The sequence below is a fragment of the Anser cygnoides genome, chromosome 24, assembly GCF_040182565.1.
Source record: "Anser cygnoides isolate HZ-2024a breed goose chromosome 24, Taihu_goose_T2T_genome, whole genome shotgun sequence".
In the NCBI taxonomy this organism is placed as follows: domain Eukaryota; kingdom Metazoa; phylum Chordata; class Aves; order Anseriformes; family Anatidae; genus Anser; species Anser cygnoides.
Genome location: NC_089896.1, coordinates 5,132,792 through 5,149,658, shown reverse-complemented (window position 1 = coordinate 5,149,658; position 16,867 = coordinate 5,132,792). Strand labels below are relative to the sequence as shown.

At 57.7% G+C, this 16,867-nt stretch overlaps 2 protein-coding genes across 4 annotated transcripts; both read right to left on the bottom strand.

Moving 5' to 3' along the window:
* Nucleotides 1-352: 352 nt before the first annotated feature.
* On the bottom strand, nucleotides 353-7,689 carry MRPS15 (mitochondrial ribosomal protein S15). Its single transcript, XM_066982671.1, has 8 exons — nucleotides 7,486-7,689; nucleotides 5,999-6,061; nucleotides 5,378-5,453; nucleotides 4,461-4,509; nucleotides 3,593-3,677; nucleotides 2,570-2,628; nucleotides 1,265-1,456; nucleotides 353-533 (listed from the first exon to the last, which is right to left on the bottom strand). Exons 1-8 carry the CDS (start codon nucleotides 7,559-7,561, stop codon nucleotides 414-416), a joined length of 720 nt encoding a protein of 239 aa, XP_066838772.1. The 5' UTR covers nucleotides 7,562-7,689; the 3' UTR covers nucleotides 353-413.
* A 24-nt stretch (nucleotides 7,690-7,713) lies between these two features.
* CSF3R (colony stimulating factor 3 receptor) lies at nucleotides 7,714-16,161 on the bottom strand. Of its 3 annotated transcripts, none has more exons than XM_048073220.2 (17): nucleotides 15,063-16,161; nucleotides 14,541-14,691; nucleotides 14,236-14,331; nucleotides 13,665-13,964; nucleotides 13,396-13,519; nucleotides 13,109-13,278; nucleotides 12,066-12,220; nucleotides 11,460-11,613; nucleotides 11,285-11,367; nucleotides 10,988-11,201; nucleotides 10,547-10,735; nucleotides 10,204-10,305; nucleotides 9,869-10,015; nucleotides 9,394-9,534; nucleotides 9,150-9,240; nucleotides 8,882-8,963; nucleotides 7,714-8,785 (listed from the first exon to the last, which is right to left on the bottom strand). In XM_048073220.2, exons 3-17 carry the CDS (start codon nucleotides 14,303-14,305, stop codon nucleotides 8,291-8,293), a joined length of 2,517 nt encoding a protein of 838 aa, XP_047929177.2. In that variant the 5' UTR covers nucleotides 14,306-14,331; nucleotides 14,541-14,691; nucleotides 15,063-16,161; the 3' UTR covers nucleotides 7,714-8,290. The 3 variants fall into 3 exon arrangements, with proteins under 3 accessions (XP_047929177.2, XP_047929175.2, XP_047929176.2); XM_048073218.2 differs by having other exon boundaries at nucleotides 14,541-14,629; XM_048073219.2 differs by having other exon boundaries at nucleotides 14,541-14,626.
* Between the last annotated feature and the right edge of the window lie 706 nt (nucleotides 16,162-16,867).

Sequence of the window (16,867 nt, the reverse complement as noted above, 5' to 3'; positions counted from 1 at the left end):
GGCGCATTTCTCCTCATTCCCTCCTCTCATTTCCATTACATGTAGTGAATCCCCTGCTGAATTCTGCCGAGCAGCTGCTCCAATGCTGTTTGACAGTGCAATTCTGCAGGCTCACCAGGTAATGAGAGGAGACAGACACTACTCAAAGGTGCTTTCACTTGAAGACATCACTGCCTTTCCCTGCCAAAGGCATGCTGATAAAGCCCCCAGTGCTCCTCTCAGCACAGCACAGACTGCTCAGGACACAGTCCAAGGAAGCAGCCTTAAACTTCTAAAACACTTAAACCGCTTACTGCACTTTTTTGGGTACTCACACGGCGCAGATCACGCATGCACTTAAGCAAAGTTGACATGCCTTTTGGTAGTTGTTTATTTTTGGAGAGACTGGCTGTTATCACAAACCCAATGTGCAGCTACACAGCTGTCCCTTTGCTCTGCACCTGCTTCTCTTTTGCAGCTCTGGCTTTTGCTTGCCACTCTCTCCTCTTCTTTAGCCTTTCTGGTGCTTTCAGCTTCCGCACCTCCTGAAAAACCTGCAGGAGGAGCATAAGCAGGTGAGAGAAGGGGAAAGACAAAGCTGTCTGCTGCTGATTACAACCATTCTGCCACTGCTGCTCAATGCGACACGCAGCATGGATCTGATGAGTGTCTGCAGCGGAGGCCAGAAGGCATGCAATGTATTTCAGTGAGATCAGCTCCTTCCCCTTTCTTCCTCCAGGACTCCAAGCAGCCTATGTTCTAGGGTACCACTTTCTGATACTCGGTTACAGCTATCCAGTCTTTTACTTATAATTTAATTGGATTGAGATTTAATATTTATAGACCGACGCCACTGTCTGACTTTGATTCTGGTCAGTTACAGCAATACATTTAGCGCAAATGAGAGGAGCCAGTGGCCATACCCGCATTTCTGTTCTAAAATTGCCATTAAACTTAATAGTCTTGCATATTAGTTCCCCATATCAGGCTTGGAAGAAAAGCTGTTTAGAATCACGCATTTCTGAGCAAACTAGCAGCTCAACTTGAAGTTCTTAAACACAGTACTCCCTCAGTCAGTACACACTTCACTGCCCACGGCCTAACTGCCCTTTGTGGGGTTCTTTGTCAAGTTTGTTTTGTTCTACAGTTGTCATCATGCCCTCAAATTCAAAACACAGATTTACAGGACTCTTATGTATCAGCCCCTTCTGTCTTAATTGTGCCCTCTATGAAGAGATTTTTTTCTACTCCAGTTACATAGCTTTTGCTCTGGTTTGCTCCATACCTTGATACAAAATGCCTTCTTAACAGCCCAGCGCTTGGTGACCCTTCGGGAGTAGGCAGGGGGTAGTGCATACTGGATATTCAGCTGCTTGCAGGTGTTTTCAAAGGCATCGTAGCGGACACGGCGAAGATATGTAAGTAGTTTCTTCCGGCGATCCACAGCCATCAGCATGAGACGACGGTTACTTTTATCCTGTAAAGGACTTAATGTTCACTAGATTGCAGAAGATTGTACTTCCATTCCAATAAATTACTTAAACCAAATTATGGCTAAAAGGAAACAATCAGGTTAAGGACAGTATCTTAGAACAATTTTTCTTACGAGATATCACAAGAACATTAGATCACTACTAGAAGATCTGGGAAGACTTAATTTACTTTCCACTGAAATTGCCTTCTCCAAGCTGCAACGGCTTGGAGGCAAAGATTGTGGGAGAAGTCTACTGGCTAAAAACTCTGCTTCCTCTCAAATGTATGCTTCCGTGTTATTTCTGGAACTATTTATTTTTGCTTTTCCAGAATTTAAATGTAAAGATAAAATCTGACTTGGCTCTATTTCACAGTTTGAGTTGTTCTTTGGAAGAGAATATGCACAGCTTGATCCATGCCATTCAGGCCAATCTCATGGAAGAAATCACTCTACCCTTTACAAGCAATTTGTCTAAAACCAGGCTTGAGCCAAGTAATTTCAAAAGGTCTTTTCTGCTGTACATTTGGTACAATTTCTGCATTCTTTAAACTGAATTCCGTTCTGTTTTACCCTTCAAGCTTTTACGATTAGCTAACACTTATGAACTTTTTTTAAACACAGTTGATTAATCCACTTCCCACTGTGTTAGGAATCTTCAGTAGATCTTGTTCAGAAAATTAAAGTTGTGATGTTTTCAGTTTGGGCTTGAACTTTAGGTCATTATGACATTAGCACAGTCCTGTCCACTACTATTTTTAAAGGCAGAACAGACGGAGAATACAGCTGAAGTGACCACGCTAGTTATGTTGAACACTAAGCAAGAGAACTGTATCTGCAACAAAAACAATTTAGCTAAACTCCATTGAAAGGTATCTGCTCAGGCATTCCCAACAATCCAGTAACAAAAATAAAACACATTCCACATTTCAGTGGGTGAGAATGTAGCTGCAACTGAGCCAGCAGTTTCCCAGATCGACAACAAGGAACAGTTACTATTTTATAAACCACCTTAGCAAAGCCGTAATCCCCAGAATCAAAATCCCTTTGTTCTCAACTCAGAAAACAACCTGAACAGCTGTTGTCTCAGATGCATGGGCTCAGATTACTGACAGTTACCTTGGGATGCTTCTGAAGATGCTCCTCGTAAGTGCGTATCTTGGCAGTCAATATAGCAGCTATAAAGGACAGACATAAGAAGCCATGAGAGAGCAGAAGCTTTCCAGGGTGAGATGGTATCATTTGCATTTCCTTCAAATTGCCAGTTGCAGACTGCTGTTCTTATGTGTACCCACTGCACCACAGCAAATATTATTGCACAGTAAATGGTAAACAAAACACAAAATATAACCTAAATTAACCCAAGCAAGAACTATTACTATAATGAAGCTGCCTGATTAGAGGTTAATATTTTAACAACTGATCACATGAATTTATTTGTAAGGCCTCTTGCCTTGCTGAATTACTGGTGAATTTACATTCATTTCATCCCCCTTGGTTTAAGCTTTGGAGGAACAGACACAATTTAAGAGCTTTTCCTAACAGCTGCAACCAGCTTTCAAGGTTTTCAAATTTTGGAAACAGCTCTGGTGGCAGCCTGAGAAACTGAAGGCCTTTTTTAATGATAGCAGAGAACATCTTGGTCAATGGCAGTACAGCCTTCATCTCTGCACTGTCCCTACACCATGCTTCAGACAGAACTTGCCTATGCAGAGGGAAATTTGGCTTCCAGGGCTGAATCTAGTATTTCATTTCAGTAATGGATGCTGTGCAATGGTTCATGTCATGTAAGCATTTCAAGCAGAATAATGCACATGCAGCCTTTAGAGGGCGGATATCGAGTAGCAATTTGGAAAGTATCCTTGCAGACACTTGTAATAAATATAACTGGAATGGAGTCAACTGTGCCCCTACATTTCTGGTATTTAACATTTCTTTCACCAAAAGTGAGCTGAGCCTTCCTCAGCAAATCTATTGTAAGTACCCAGTGCATACCGCAGGCTACCTGCCTCTCAGGTGCACTCCTGAAAGAGATTTTCCTAACCGATACAGGAAACTTGAAGTGTTAGGGTGGGAATAGCTGAATAAAGGCAAAGTGAACTATTATCTGCCAACAATATCCTTCTGCTTCTTTTAACATACTTTGCACCTCAAAGGAGCCATTGTCATCGGGAGACCTCCTGACCTTCTCTACCAGCTGCTGTGTCTTTATCTTCAGTTTCTCCTTCTGTGGACAACAAAAGAGCTTGTCACTTCCTGAGGAACACTGCAGGTCTGAGACACCCCAGATCTCTTCCCAAATGCCCAGATAAAGGCTTTGTAACTTTACTTGATATCCCTCGCAAAAGGTGTAGGTAGTGCTACAAAAAAGGGCCGTACTGCACGTAGGACAGTGCTCAGAGTACAGCAAGGAAGGAGCACAAAAGATCTCAACAACAGTGATTCTGCTTTCTGCTAAGAGTCCAGGCGCATCCTTCTTCCCAAAATAACAAAAGGGTGTTGAAGAGGTCCTGGCACTCTCATGAGCAGAAGAAACAGAACCAAAGCAGGTCTCACACGGCAGTAGCCTTCACTTTTTGCATCTTTTTAAGCTTAGGTGGGAGGCATCAAGAAACAGTAAAATCTTTGTGATGCCGTTCTGATTTGCTTACTTGTTTTCTGGGCATACAAAAAATAAAAGTCATTTGAAGAACACCTGCTGCCCAGTGTACTACTTCTGTAATACAGCCCAACCATCAGCAATAACGCAGCACAGCTGCATCTCCTCCTGTGCTCATGGAATACTTTATTATCCGATTTTAATATGCAATTATTATCATAAAGAAGACTCCATAATAAATTTTAAGAGCACGGAAGACTTATCATCCTCATGTATTTAATAGCCCCAGATCTGCATACACCAAGCAACATTTAAAACAAAAGTAAATGTAGAGCATTTAATAATATAGGTAAGTTACACAAATGTGTTTGACAAACCATCTAGTTTTTATGCATGTAAAATGACACTAACCTGGCTTGCCATTTCCAGAGACAATAATCTTTTTACTACGTCATCAACGCTGTAAGGAGATTGCAGATTAGTTTATAAGCTTAGAAACCGAGTATATTTAACAACAGCAATGAAGCTAGGTTTTCAGAACACATTAACTTTCCTCAAATTTATTCCGCAGGTTTACAGTGACTCTCCTCCCCTCCTAAACCTGTCAGCCACGAGCTATTTCTGTATTCCAAAGAAAAATAATGGCTAAAAATCACAGAAGCATCAAGCTTCTGTAGGAAGCACTGTATGAATTATTTCAAATTACGCTAAAGTCTTATCAGTTCCAAAAACAACAATGCATGCAAACTGAGTGCTAAAGGTTAACCACCAGGTAAGTAGCCAAGGACAAAATAATTACTTTTAAGATCTGCTCCTTCAAAGATCTGTGAAAGTCTCAGTTACGCCACTGGGGGCTCTCCATGCACCGCACATGAAGGGTTCTGGAATCAAAGCATAAAAATGCAGAACTCCAGGCCCAGATATCAGAAGTAGCCTCTCACTTTGAGTTGTTTAATTGTATACTCTTTAACACCTGTTTTCAAGACAGGCATGGATTATTTCTAAGAAGACTATTTTTATCATGTCAAGATTATTTCTTTTTCTATGGATGTAGACAAAGCCCACAAAAGATGTGGACAAAGAGCACTTCTGAGAAACATGCTCAATGTTTCTTACATTAATTAAACAGAAACCTAACAAAGTCACAAACAGTGATGGCTTCTGCAAATTCAACTTCCAAAATAACTTTGCCATTTTTGTGCTGAATCGTGTACCTGTGACCACAGAACATTCATTATTGAGCAGGTGACGTTCTACAGACGGTGGTTATATGAATGGAAGATACAAAGCTCTCAAGAGATTAGCCATGCCTTTTTGCTGTATCATACCTATTTATTATCGGGACATTGGCATACTCTTTCTTCATCGCTGTTGGAGGAAGATCATCCAAATGGCTGGGGATGTCTACAAGGGAAAGATGAACATTTGAGGAACAGCAGTAAAAGTCGGAGCTCTGAACATGCTGCAAACTAGATCAGAGGAAACAGGTTGCAAAGAAAAGAGACTGGATGCCCCAAATAATGATGAACTTAAGAGACCATGCTGAGATGACAGGAGTCGACAGCACTCCGGATTTACAACATGGTATACAGCCCACTGAGAGCAGTGATCTCCTGCTAATGACAACTGTTAATTTGGCCCACATTCATGAACTGTTGGATTCTCCAAGTAACTTTTAAGCTTGCAAGGAACTACTTGCAGAACCACAAAAAGATTGACAAAGGGAGCTTATGAAGTTTCTAGTCCAATCTCCCCTGTGAAGTGTGACTGTTGCCACTTCTTTGTCTAACACAGCCTTGAAAGCCTCTGGGGACAGATATGCCACAGCCTCGCTGTGAAGTGCAGTCCCACACTGCTCTACCTTTCCACTGAATCCTCTGAAACTCTGAAACACCAATAGCACCAACAGTAAAATATTTTGCCAATTTCTCCCATCAATCCTGCCATACCTCTTATCTTTCTTCTCATAGGTCTGGCGTAACATCTTGCTGGCTGAATAAAGGCACTGCAAACTTGATGAAAAAAAAACCACAAAGATTTATTAGATTGTTTGTACTTTTCTACCTGCGTACTCATTAAATACTGCCCAGTCTGTACTAGAAATAAATACTGCCCAGTCTGTACTAGAAAACTAGTCAGAGTATGTAGACTCCAAGGTGATTTGTGGCCAGCTTAGGTCTTTTGTCCCACAGACAGCGTGGAACAGTTTCAGGGTGGTCCTCACACTGGTGCTAAAACAAACGGGTGAAGCCATGCCAACTCCAATGAAAAAAAGAACAGGGCTAGCAGGAAGAGATCACAAGCACTTGGCCTGCTGCTAAACAGAATGCAAGGTTCCCCAGCTGAACTGTGTTCATTTAAAGGGTTCAAATGGATTATTTAATGCAAATAATTTCATGTGCAAGTTAGATGGGCTGCTCTGAACTATGCCAGTGGCAGAGAGACAACAGCAAAAACCTTTGACCGGCACACCTTGGTACAGACAAGAATATTCCTCAGCGTTCTGAGACTGTTCAAGAAATAACTCTTCCAACTGCCCTTCCAGGGCCACAATGTTGGAATCAACACCTGCTTGAGATTATTCACCTCTGCTTCAAGCGTGCTTTCAAGTACAGGCTTCCCCAGTCCTGCCTACAAACGGAGCATGCCGAGCAGCAAGCTAGCTAAACTCTGCAGCTGGGAGGCACCAGACCCGTACCCTGGCTCGCAGGACACGTGCTAAGTGCAGAGCAGATCTCTCCACGGCTCAGTTAGCCCTCTCGTGTGGGCTGTGCGGTAGTAGCACGCACAGAAAGAACGTCAGAGGTGCGACCTGTGCCTTGGATCAGCTCAGGGCTGGTTCTGTGCACCCAGCAGCCACGCAGACGTGCTGTGCCCGAGGGACCCTTGGTGTTGGGGCTCGGACCCTTGGTGTCGGGGCCACCCAAGCTGCTTCAGCACAGCCCCGAGGTGCTCGGGCAGCCCTGCCAGCCGTCCCCAGCCCCCAGCTCCCCAGCCCACCTCACCCTCGAGCCCCTGAACCCCTCGCCCACCCCAGCCCCCTCAGCCCCAGCACGCAGGAGGCCGCCCAGCCCCACTCACCCCACACGCAGCCCCACGCTCACCCCATGCCGCCCGGCCCCCTCACGCCTTGAGGACCCCCTGGGCCCTCCCCGCCTCCCCCGCAGCACCCCCAGCCCCTGTCCCCTCCCCGGAGCCACCCAGCCCCGTGCCCCCCGGGGGCCACCTCTGCCACCTTGGGGCCACCTCTGCCATTTGAGGGCCACCTCTGCCCCTCAGGGACCACCCCTGCGCCCGGGGGCTCCCCGTCTCCACCAGAACCCCCCCGGGCCGCTGCCCACCCCGAGCCCCCCTCACCCTCCCGTCCTCCCCTCCGCTTCCTCCCCCCTCTCCCGGCTCCCTCCCCAGGCCGTCCCGCACCCCCGCGCCCCCTCACCGGCCCCTGCCCCTCGATGGCCGCCCCCCAGGACGGCGGAGGCCGCCCCCGCCAGGCCGCGGCCCAGCGCCAGCATCGCCCTCCTCTCCTCACGGGCCCGCCGCCGTGGGCGCCGCCATCTTGCCCAGGCGCCGCAGCCGAGCGATCGCCGAGCGCATCGATGGGCGCGGCCCCGCTGTGTCCCCCCCAAAATTCCCTTTAGGGCCACAAGGAGGGAGGGCGCCGGCCCCGGGCTGATCCCTGTTTATTGGGGGAGTTGGTATGGGGGGAGGCGAGCACGCAGCACCGGGAGCCCCCGGCCAGGGCTGCTCTGCAGTGAGGGGCATGCCCGTGCCTCACAGCCAGGCTGTGGGGGTCGTGGGGGGGACAGGGGCAGGGGGACGGGAGAGCAAAGGGGACGGGAAAACAAAGGGGACAGAGGAGTGAAGGGGGTGGGAAAGCAAAAGGAACAGGCCCACGGTCCTCACGCAGCACCCCCTGGGGCTGCAGGCCCTTGGGGGGCAGCAGGAGAGGGGCTCCGTGCCCGGCTTGGGGGGCAGGGGGACAGGAGGGGAGAGCAAAGGGGACAGGAGGGCAAAGGGGATGGGAGAGCAAAAAGGATGGGAAAGCAAAAGGGGATGGGAAAGCAAAAGGGGATGGGAAAGCAAAAGGGACAAGCCCAGGATCCCCACAGAACACCCCTGGGGGCTGCAGGCCCTTGGGGGGCAGCAGGAGGGGGGCTCCGTGCCCAGCTTGGGGGGCACAGGGGGGGATCACGGAGCAGGGTTTGGTCTGGGGCATTCAGTCCCTTAATGGGATCACGCCGTTAACACCGCTGGAAGTCGTGGAGCTCCTCGGCCCCGCTGATCTGCAGGCCCTGCAGCAGGGGGAAGTCGATGAGCGGCTCCTCCAGGAAGCCCCCGGCCCCCTGGCAGCCGTGGCTGGGGGTGGCCCCGTGGAACCACAGGTTCTCGTAGGGCTTGGGGCTGGGGCTGCGGTCGAAAAGCAGGGGCTGCGTGGAGCTGGAGCGGAGGTAGAGGCGACACGGGACGTGCTGCTGGCCCTTGTAGCCATCCCCCGCCACCTGCGCGTACTGCACGGTCTCGCCGCTCCCGTAGGAGCAAGTGCCCGTCCTTGCGGCCCTGCCGGGGCCGTCCTGCTGCACGTAGGGCTGGGGCACCCCGGGGAAGGCAACGGCGGTCTCTGCGGGGGGATCCTTGCCCCAAACGGGCGCCTGCTTCCCTGCCGCTCTTTCCAGCACCGTGACGGTAGAAATGGTCGCCAGGCCGGGCTCCCTCGCACCGGGGACTTGCGGTGGCTCCTGGAGGAACAGCGTGTTGATGGCACGGCCGTGTTTGCAGTGTCCCCTCTTGTGTCCCCCCCCAGCATTGCGCAGGGGAGGCACCAGAGGTCTCACCTGCTGCAGCTCCGCCGGCACCCATTTGCCCAGGCTGCTGTTGGCCGGGTCGGGGACGCTGGGCCAGAACTGCTGCTTCACCCTGGGGGTGACAGAACGAGGGGGTCAGCACAGCGCCCAGGAGCTGGCTGCTGTGGGGCTGGAGCTCGGCGTCAGGATGGAGCCGTCCCCTCCCTGCCTTCAGCCCCTCTGACAGCCTGGGCTGAGGGCAGCTCCAGCCCCGTGCAGACCCCGGTCCTGACCCCGCAGCGGGGCTCTCGGCGCTCACCTCCCGTTCTTCTGGAAGCAGATCAGCAGGACTATGAGCAGGACAAAGATCAGCCCCAGGGTCAGGAAGAGGATCTGGATTTCGATGTCATCTGGAAAGCAGGCAGGGGACGGGGTCACGGCAAGAAGTGCCCCTTGCAGACTGGGGGGGACAGTGATGGGGCAAGTTTGGGGCAGGACCTGGCTCCGCTGGGTCCCCTCACACCCCTCCAGCGTCCCCAAAGTCCCACGCGGCCGTGCCTCACCTAGCACCATGGTCACCAGGGTGAGGCTGGTGCCGTTGGTGCTGCCGCCGACCGTGGATGCCATGATGTGCACTTTGTAGAGGGTTGATGGCTTCAGGTCCCGGATGATGAAGGAATTGAAAGAGGAATTCACAACGGCACCTGCAGAGGCACGGGGGCTGTTGGAAGGGCTGGGGCAGCTCCGCGGCTTGGCCGTGCCCTGCGCCCTGCACAGCCTGACCGAGGGCTGCCCGGCGGGGCTGGGCTCCAGCAGGGAGAGGGGAAAGGCAGAACAATAAAATCATGGGAGGGTTTGGGTTGGAAGCGACCTTAAAGCCCACCCAGTTCCAACCCCAGTGCCACGGGCAGGGACAGCTCCCACTAAAGCAGGTTGATTAAAGCCCCTTGGGTTCATATCCATCTGAGCAGGGCCTGGGGCTGCTGACACCCTGCACCGCACAGCTGAGGTGGGGCAGGGCATGGGGACGGGACTCACTGGCCACCTCGGCGGTGCTGTTGGCCCAGAAGATGGTGTAGTTGGTGATGAAGCCGTTCTGCAGCTCAACGGCCACCGAGTCCCAGCAGAGCTCCGCGTGGGACTTGCTGATGCTCTTCAGGTGCAGCTTCGGGGCGTGGGATGGTGCTGGAACGGAGCAGGACAAGCGACTGAGCACGGTGCTGAGCTGCTGCCTCTGTGCCCTGGGGGGCTCGGTGCAGCCACAGCAAGCCGAATCCCAGCCCGGTGGGCTGAGATCTTCTGCACAGCCCCTAAATTAGGGGCACACGGGGACCAAGGTGGGCCCCGAGGGGAGCTGCTGGGAGCACACGCACCCTTCTGCCTGGAGTAGGCTGCTGTGTGGGCAGGCGTCCCGACGGCGTCCTTGTAGAGGGGGCACACCGAGATGTTGTACTGCTGGAAGGGCTCGATGCCGTCTGCAACGGAGAGCAGAGGGGGGCTGCGGGTTGGGGGTCCTGGCTGCTGAGCCCCCCGGTTGTGCCAGCCCCAGGGGAGCCGATGCAGAGCAGGGAGGGAGCATGTGGCGTGGGCTCGGGGCAGGGGTTGATGCTGGGAGCCCCAGCCACAGGCACAGGACAGACCCTGGGACACAAAACCCTGCACAGCCAGCCAGGAGGGCCGGGATCCCCCCGGACCCCCCCGGATCCCCCCACTTACCCTGGATGAGGGCGGCGGTGGCGGCCCCGTTGTGCTCCATCTGCCAGCAGGCGCTGCAGCGGCCAGGCTCCGAGGCCACCCGCTGCCACTCCAGCACGTAGGCGGCCACCGGGGCCGTGGGTGCCTCCCAGCGCACCCAGAGGCTGCGCTCGCCTCCGGGTACAGCCCGGAGCCCAGCCAGGGGCTGACCTGCGTGGGGACAGCCAGCGGGGCTGAGGGCAGAGGGGAGCAGCCCGGCCCTGCTCCCTGCAGCCGAGAGCCCCCCCTGCCCCTGCACGCTGCCTGGGTGCCCACGCAGGCTTTGAGCCTCGTGGGGAGCCTCTCTGGGAGCCCCGTGGGTGCTCACCCTCCCTCGGGGCTGCAGCCACGTTAAAAATGCCACCCAAACCCCTGCGAGGGGGAAGCTTTCAGCCCACGAGAGCTGCTCTTTCAGACCCTCACCTTTCCTCTCCAGGAGCACGACCTCGGTCGCTGCCGACTCGCCGGCGGCATTGTAGGCTGAGAGGTAGAGCCTCCTGGTCCCCGCCGGGGCGGTGAAGTCGCAGTGGGTGTCAGAGGTGTTGCAGACAGTCGGGGGCTCCCTGCCTCTCCTCCTGGGCCCCAGAGCCACGCGGTACCCCAGCAAACGCCCGTTTGCCTCCCGTTGCCGCGGGGCCTGGGTGCAGACGGGGCTTACAGGGGGGGCTCTGTCCCGAAGGAGATGCCCTGTGCTCCCCACCTCTCCCCATGTGCGCTCACCTTCCACCGCAGCTGCACCTCCATCCTCCTGCCCGCCGCGTCCGGCCGCGTGCTCCACCAAGCATCCAGCTTCCCCGCGGGGGCTGCAGCGGGACAGGGGTGAGTGTGGCAGTGTCCTTGCAGCCACGCCGCCCAGGGGGTGTGCAGGGCCCCCCCCGGACGTCTCTGCGCCCACCTTTCTCATGGGTGGTGTGGTTCCTGGCCGCGCTCCACTCGCTCCAGTGGCCGCGTGCCGAGTGCCGCCGGCAGCGCATCTGGAAGAGGTAACGCGTCCCGAAGAGGAGCCCGCAGCACTGCGCCGTGCCGGCCTGGCCGACGATGCCGGTGACCTGGGGGCAGCCGGAGCGGGGTCAGCGCTGGTTCCTGCCTCCAAACCCCATCCGGCTGTGGGGGTACGGCCCTGGGAGCTGGGTGCTGGTGTGGGCACGTGAGGGGCACCCTGCTGTCCCCTTCCCTGGTCACTGCACGCGTCCTGTCATCATCTTCCCCCTCCAAGGAGGGGAAAAGAGGGAGCTGCTCTGGCTGGGCTCAGGACCAGGCTCGGGTCCGGCCCCATCGCACTGCCCTGGGGTTTTGAAGGCAGGGAGCCACTACGATGGCACCGCAGGCAAAATGCTGCTGCTGCATCCCTCCTGGGAGGGACCCGGGGGCTGCAACCTGCCCCTGGATGTGCCCAAGGGTGCAGAAAGCAGGGCACAAACCCTGGCTGAGCTCGGAGCAGGGGGGGTTGGATCCTGGTTCCTGCAGTCCCCAGGGCCCCGCTGCCCCCAGCAGCACTCACCAGCGCCCAGGCGGGGTCCTCGGGGGGCCGGTAGCGCAGCTCGCACCGCAGCTCCATGTGCGCGCTGCTCGGCGCCACTGCCCAGGCCAGGGCGACGCAGTCGGTCTGGGGGGGCACGGACTGGATGCTCCGCAGGGCCGGGGGGTCCAGCTGGGCTGCAGGGAGAGATGGGGGAGCTGGGGGTGCCCGTGGGGCTGTGCCGGGGCCACATCCTGGCACGGGGCTGTTGTTATCAACGCCTCGAACCCCAGCGGGGCTGCGGCTTGTGCTGAGCTCGGGGTGAGGGACAGGGAAGGATCCTCCCCAAAATGTTTTGGACAGGACTTTGTGAGAAGGGGCAGGAGTGCAATGAGGTGCAAGCAACCTGCAGCACACGGGGAGAGCCTGGGGAAATTCATCTTCTTCTTCAGGAACCAAAAGTTTTGCAACTGGCCCCGCCATGGGCAGGGGCTGCCCCCCGTCTCCACCGGCTCTGCCCACCCCACTCTGGGACACGGGGACGATGCCCAGGAGCACGGGGCCAGCACCGGCGTACACCACGGGCTGTGCTAACTCCTACAGGGGAGAGAAGCACCCCGAGGGGTGCAGGATTGGTGCGCAGCCCAGGAAGGCGGCAGGTCCGTGTCCGTATGGGGGCGAGGACCCGCTCCGAGCGGGGCGGCTGGGCTGGTTGGCTGACAGCCCGCCCCCAGCAGGACGCCTCGCGATGTCTGGGAAGGTTCCTGTTATAAATAGTTGATGGGAGCCGGATACATTATTAATGGACCTCCTGAATAAATGGGTAATCAATTGCTGGAGAGAGTTGTAGAGTGCAGCGGGTCAACCGACGGCTCATAACCCTCCGGCACACGCCGCACAGCTCTGTAACGCGGCGCTGGCACCTATTCATCCCGGCAAGCCATTTATCACGGCAACCTGCCTGTAAAATATGACCCGGGAGCCTGACACGCTCTAACGGCGCTCTAATATCCCTCTCTCACCGATAATTAGTCTCCCCAGGCCCTCGTTTGTGCGCGGGGAGGGCGGCGGCGGCCGTCACTCACCGACGTCCATGGGGTCGATGCGGAGGCGCTCGGACTCGGCCGTGCCCAGCGCGTTGGAGGCGGCCACCCAGATCTCCATCTGCCGGTACAGCTGCAGCAGCCGCCGCGGCACCGTGCAGTGGCTGCGGCCACCTTGCGGGGTGCAGCCCGTCACCGCCGGGGCTCTGCTCCTGCGGGGGGAGAGGGGTGGGCTCAGGGGGCAGAGGACGGGCTGGGTTGGTGGGGAAAGGGCTGGGATGTGCAGCCGAAGGGAAGGGATGGGGATGGTGTCCCCCGGCAGGGCTTACGTGGAGCACTTGAGCGCGACGCTGGTGGGGAGGTGGCTGTCAGCTCCCGGCTCCCAGCGGCACGTCAGCCCGTAGTCGCTGAGGTTCAGCAGGCAGCTGAGGTTGGAGGGCTTGGCAGGGGGGTCTAGGAGAGAGCAGCCAGGAGAGGAGCTGGGCAAAATGCCCCGTCTCGGGCGTGGAGAAGCCGAGCGTCCCCAGCGTCGCTGCCTGGCTGGGAGCGCGCGGCGACGGCAGCACCTCGGGGGGAGACACGTGCATGGTGGACTTACAGCCCGCCCGGATCTCGGCCAGGCCGACCCGCTGCTTGGTCCCGTTCCACTCCACCCAGCACCACAGCTTGGCCTGCGTGCGGTTGAACTGGTGCAGGGTCAGGTTGGACACCTCGGTGTCCCCCGTGCCGCAGCACTGGCTCCCGGCCACCGTCTCGTTGTCCAGCATCCAGGAGATCCGGACCCGCCCGCCCTCCAGCCCGCGGCACAGCCTGCTGCGCACGCTGCAGGACGCCGTGACGGCCGACCCCAGCAGCACGACGGGCGAGCCCACGTCCACCGAGGCACAGCCGAGGGTCCCTGCAGGCGGGGAGAGCGTGTCACAGCCTGGGCACGGCCGCGACAAAGCCGTCTCAGCCCCCCGGCACCAAGGCAGGGCAGGAGCAGGGCTCCTTTCCTGAGAGGGGCCCCGCAGCCGCCGGAGGGGAAGAGCTGGGCGTTGGGCAAGCCTTTCGCAGCCGTGCTGGGCCCCATCCTGCCGGTGCTCCTGTCCCCGGCACACCCCCGGCTGGTGGGATGGGCACCGGGCACCTTGGGGACTCGGGGGGCACGGGGCTGGGTCCCCACTCACCGCCCAGGCGGAGGAGCAGGAGCAGGGAGAGCCGCAGCAGCAAGGGCGTCCCCGCACCGCGCCTGGCCATGGTCTGCTCCGTGGGTTTGGCATCACCTGGAACGGAGACGCAGCGAGTTGGGAAGGGGCTCGGGGTGAGGAGGGATAGAGGAGCCCGTGACGGCCGGGGATTGTTCCTGGAGGGTGACGTCCCTTTGGCATCACCCGCAGCTGCCCCCCTGCAGCACTGACACGTCCGTCCCTGGGCTCAGCCCGTGCTGCTGCAGGAGTCGCTTTGGATCTCCCCACCGATGGACCACGCTCACCAGGTCTCGGCGCCGGCACTCCAGGGCACAAACGCCCTGTGCTTCGCTGCACCACGGGCTGATCTTGTATCGGGTATCTTCAGCCCCTGCTGGGGAGAGATTTGTGGTTTGAGCAGGGGTTAGAGCTGGGGCTTCAGGCAGCAGAGATAAGCTGAAACAGGGAAACGAATGAATGAAGGCGATGCAGCAGGGCTGGCCAAGCCTGCAGGGCCTCGGGGTCCTGCCTGAACCCTCTCCCTGCACTTCTTGCACTGCATCCTGTGGCTGTAGAGGGGTCCCGGTGCCAGCTCTCCCCATGCCCTGTCCCAGCCTCATCCCCCTGGTGCTGGGCACCTGCCCCATCCCAGCACCCGGCTCCGAGTGCTCTCAGCGCCTCTCCCCCTGCTCTGATGTCCTGCGTGGGCGGTAGGAAAGCTGCCAGCCCGGGGCACTGCGGCCCCCTGGCACACGTGGCTGGGGACGGCAGGGGACAGCAGAGCCACCCGTGGCCGAGGGGACCCCAGCACCCAGCCCCATCCCTACCTCTCCGTCCGGCCGCCGTCACCGCCCGCTCCCAGCGCCGGCCTCCGGCTCCCCGCGGCTCCCCGCGCTCAGCCCGTTTGCCAACATGCTGCTTTCACCGTTAGTTCCTCAAAACCAGCGCCGTTAATTGCTGCGACTCTCTGAAGAAGGTGATTGCAAAACACTTCCCTGAAGGCTGGACTGCCTCGCTCGCTGCAGGAAGGAAAGAGCCCGGCGGCACGCACGCATCCAGCGCCGGGGAGCAGCACCCGGCCTCCCCGCCCTCCCCGCTCCAGCACCACCATCTCCCGGCTGGGGCTGCGGAGAGGGACGCAGCGTGGGGGAATGGATGGGGACACGGTTTTGGGGTGCTGGAGCGGGGTTTTCCAGCAGCACCTCGCCCTGGGTGCTGCCCGGCTGCCGGGTGGCTCTGCGGGCACTGCTGCCCGAGGCAGGGAGCCATCGGCTCCCCGGGGAAACCCGCGTCCCGCGGGGTAAACAGGGGATTGCCCAACCCGCCACGCACTGCAGCCTTCGCAACGGCGGCGGCTGTTGTGCAAACGGGTGTTTACTACGGGATTTGTAGCACGCGTCTTGCCGTCAGCGCCGCCTCACTCAGCGCTCACGCAACCCCTGCTGCAAACAGCCCGACCGCGGGGCCGGGGATGCTGAGACTGGGGCCGTGGGAGCGTGACCCCCACGCCGATGTTCCCCAAAATGCGGGGGGCCAGGGGTGGGAGGCGCGGTCACAGCATCTCCCGTGGAGCCGGACCTCTCGCAGGATGGAGCTGGCCAGGCTGCGGCCGTCGCACCTTGCAGACCCCAAACCTGAGCATGGGTCTGTTCCCTGAATCTCCCCGCCCCAGGCCCCAGCACCCAGTCTCCAGCCCCTCAGGCAAGATTTCAACCAAAAAGTGCACACAAATGGGGAAAAACCCAACCGAGCTCCTTGGTGGGCACCCAGACGTGGGCATCCCCCTGGGGGTGGACACTCGGGGGCTCCATCCCCGTCCCCAGCCGGTGCCCGGCGCTGCCCCATGGGGGCCGTTTCCCGCAGCGGGGCAGGAGGGGGGCCCTTGCAACATTCCCCTCGGGTGTAGCAACCCCCAGTATTTGACCACGGAAATCTTCTTTGCAGGCTGTTTACTGCCGAGAGCAGGAATATCGGTGCCGGTAGCTATGGCGACGTGGGCATCTCCGTGGGAACCGGCGAGGGATGGCGAAAGCTGTAAACACAAAACCGGGCAAAAACAAGCTCTGCCCTGCCCGCTGCCGGGCACAGAACCACGGCTGGGTGTCCCCACGGGTGTCCGTGGGGCTGAGCACCCCCGGGTGCCTGCCCCTGGGCTCCTTTCTCCCCTGTTCCGCAGGGAGAGGGTTCGATGCGGGATGGGTGGAAGGGGTGGATGCGTCCCCACGGCAGCTCTCTCAGTTCCCCTCCGGCTCTGAGTCACTCTCACCAGCCCACGGACCCCGTCCCGTGGGTGGGACAGGAGGACGAGCGGTGCCGTGACGTCCCCATGGCCTTAGGAGGGGGACAGGAGGACGTGCAGGGAGCGGATGAGAGCCAGGGGGGTCACACAGGGCTCTGGGATCCACCTGCAGCGGTGCAGACGTGGGTGCTGACACCGGGAAGGGTGCAGGACAGAGCAGGGAGCCCACTTTGGGGACACGAGGGTGCCTGGGGCCAGTACCAGGCACCCTGCGGGTGGGCATTGGGCAGGGGGCTGCCAGCCCGTGGCACGAGGCAGCAGGTGGGGAGGCGGGGAGGGGAAGCAGCAGCAGCACTGCGGGGTTTTCCCTGGGTTGCAGCGCATGGGATGGGG

What these genes read in the sequence shown, in the direction of transcription:
- CSF3R (XM_048073220.2), bottom strand. Translation starts at nt 14,305, where the DNA reads ATGGCCAGGCGCGGTGCGGGGACGCCCTTGCTGCTGCGGCTCTCCCTG. An exon ending in CATCGACCCCATGGACGTCG is followed by an intron (nt 12,221 to 13,108) that starts GTGAGTGACGGC and finishes CTCTCCCTGCAG; the next exon opens with CCCAGCTGGACCCCCCGGCC. An exon ending in CCTGGTGACCATGGTGCTAG is followed by an intron (nt 9,241 to 9,393) that starts GTGAGGCACGGC and finishes CCTGCTTTCCAG; the next exon opens with ATGACATCGAAATCCAGATC.
- MRPS15 (XM_066982671.1), bottom strand. Translation starts at nt 7,561, where the DNA reads ATGCTGGCGCTGGGCCGCGGCCTGGCGGGGGCGGCCTCCGCCGTCCTG. An exon ending in TATGAGAAGAAAGATAAGAG is followed by an intron (nt 5,454 to 5,998) that starts GTATGGCAGGAT and finishes TTTCCCTTGTAG; the next exon opens with ACATCCCCAGCCATTTGGAT. An exon ending in AGAAGGCATTTTGTATCAAG is followed by an intron (nt 534 to 1,264) that starts GTATGGAGCAAA and finishes CTCCTCCTGCAG; the next exon opens with GTTTTTCAGGAGGTGCGGAA.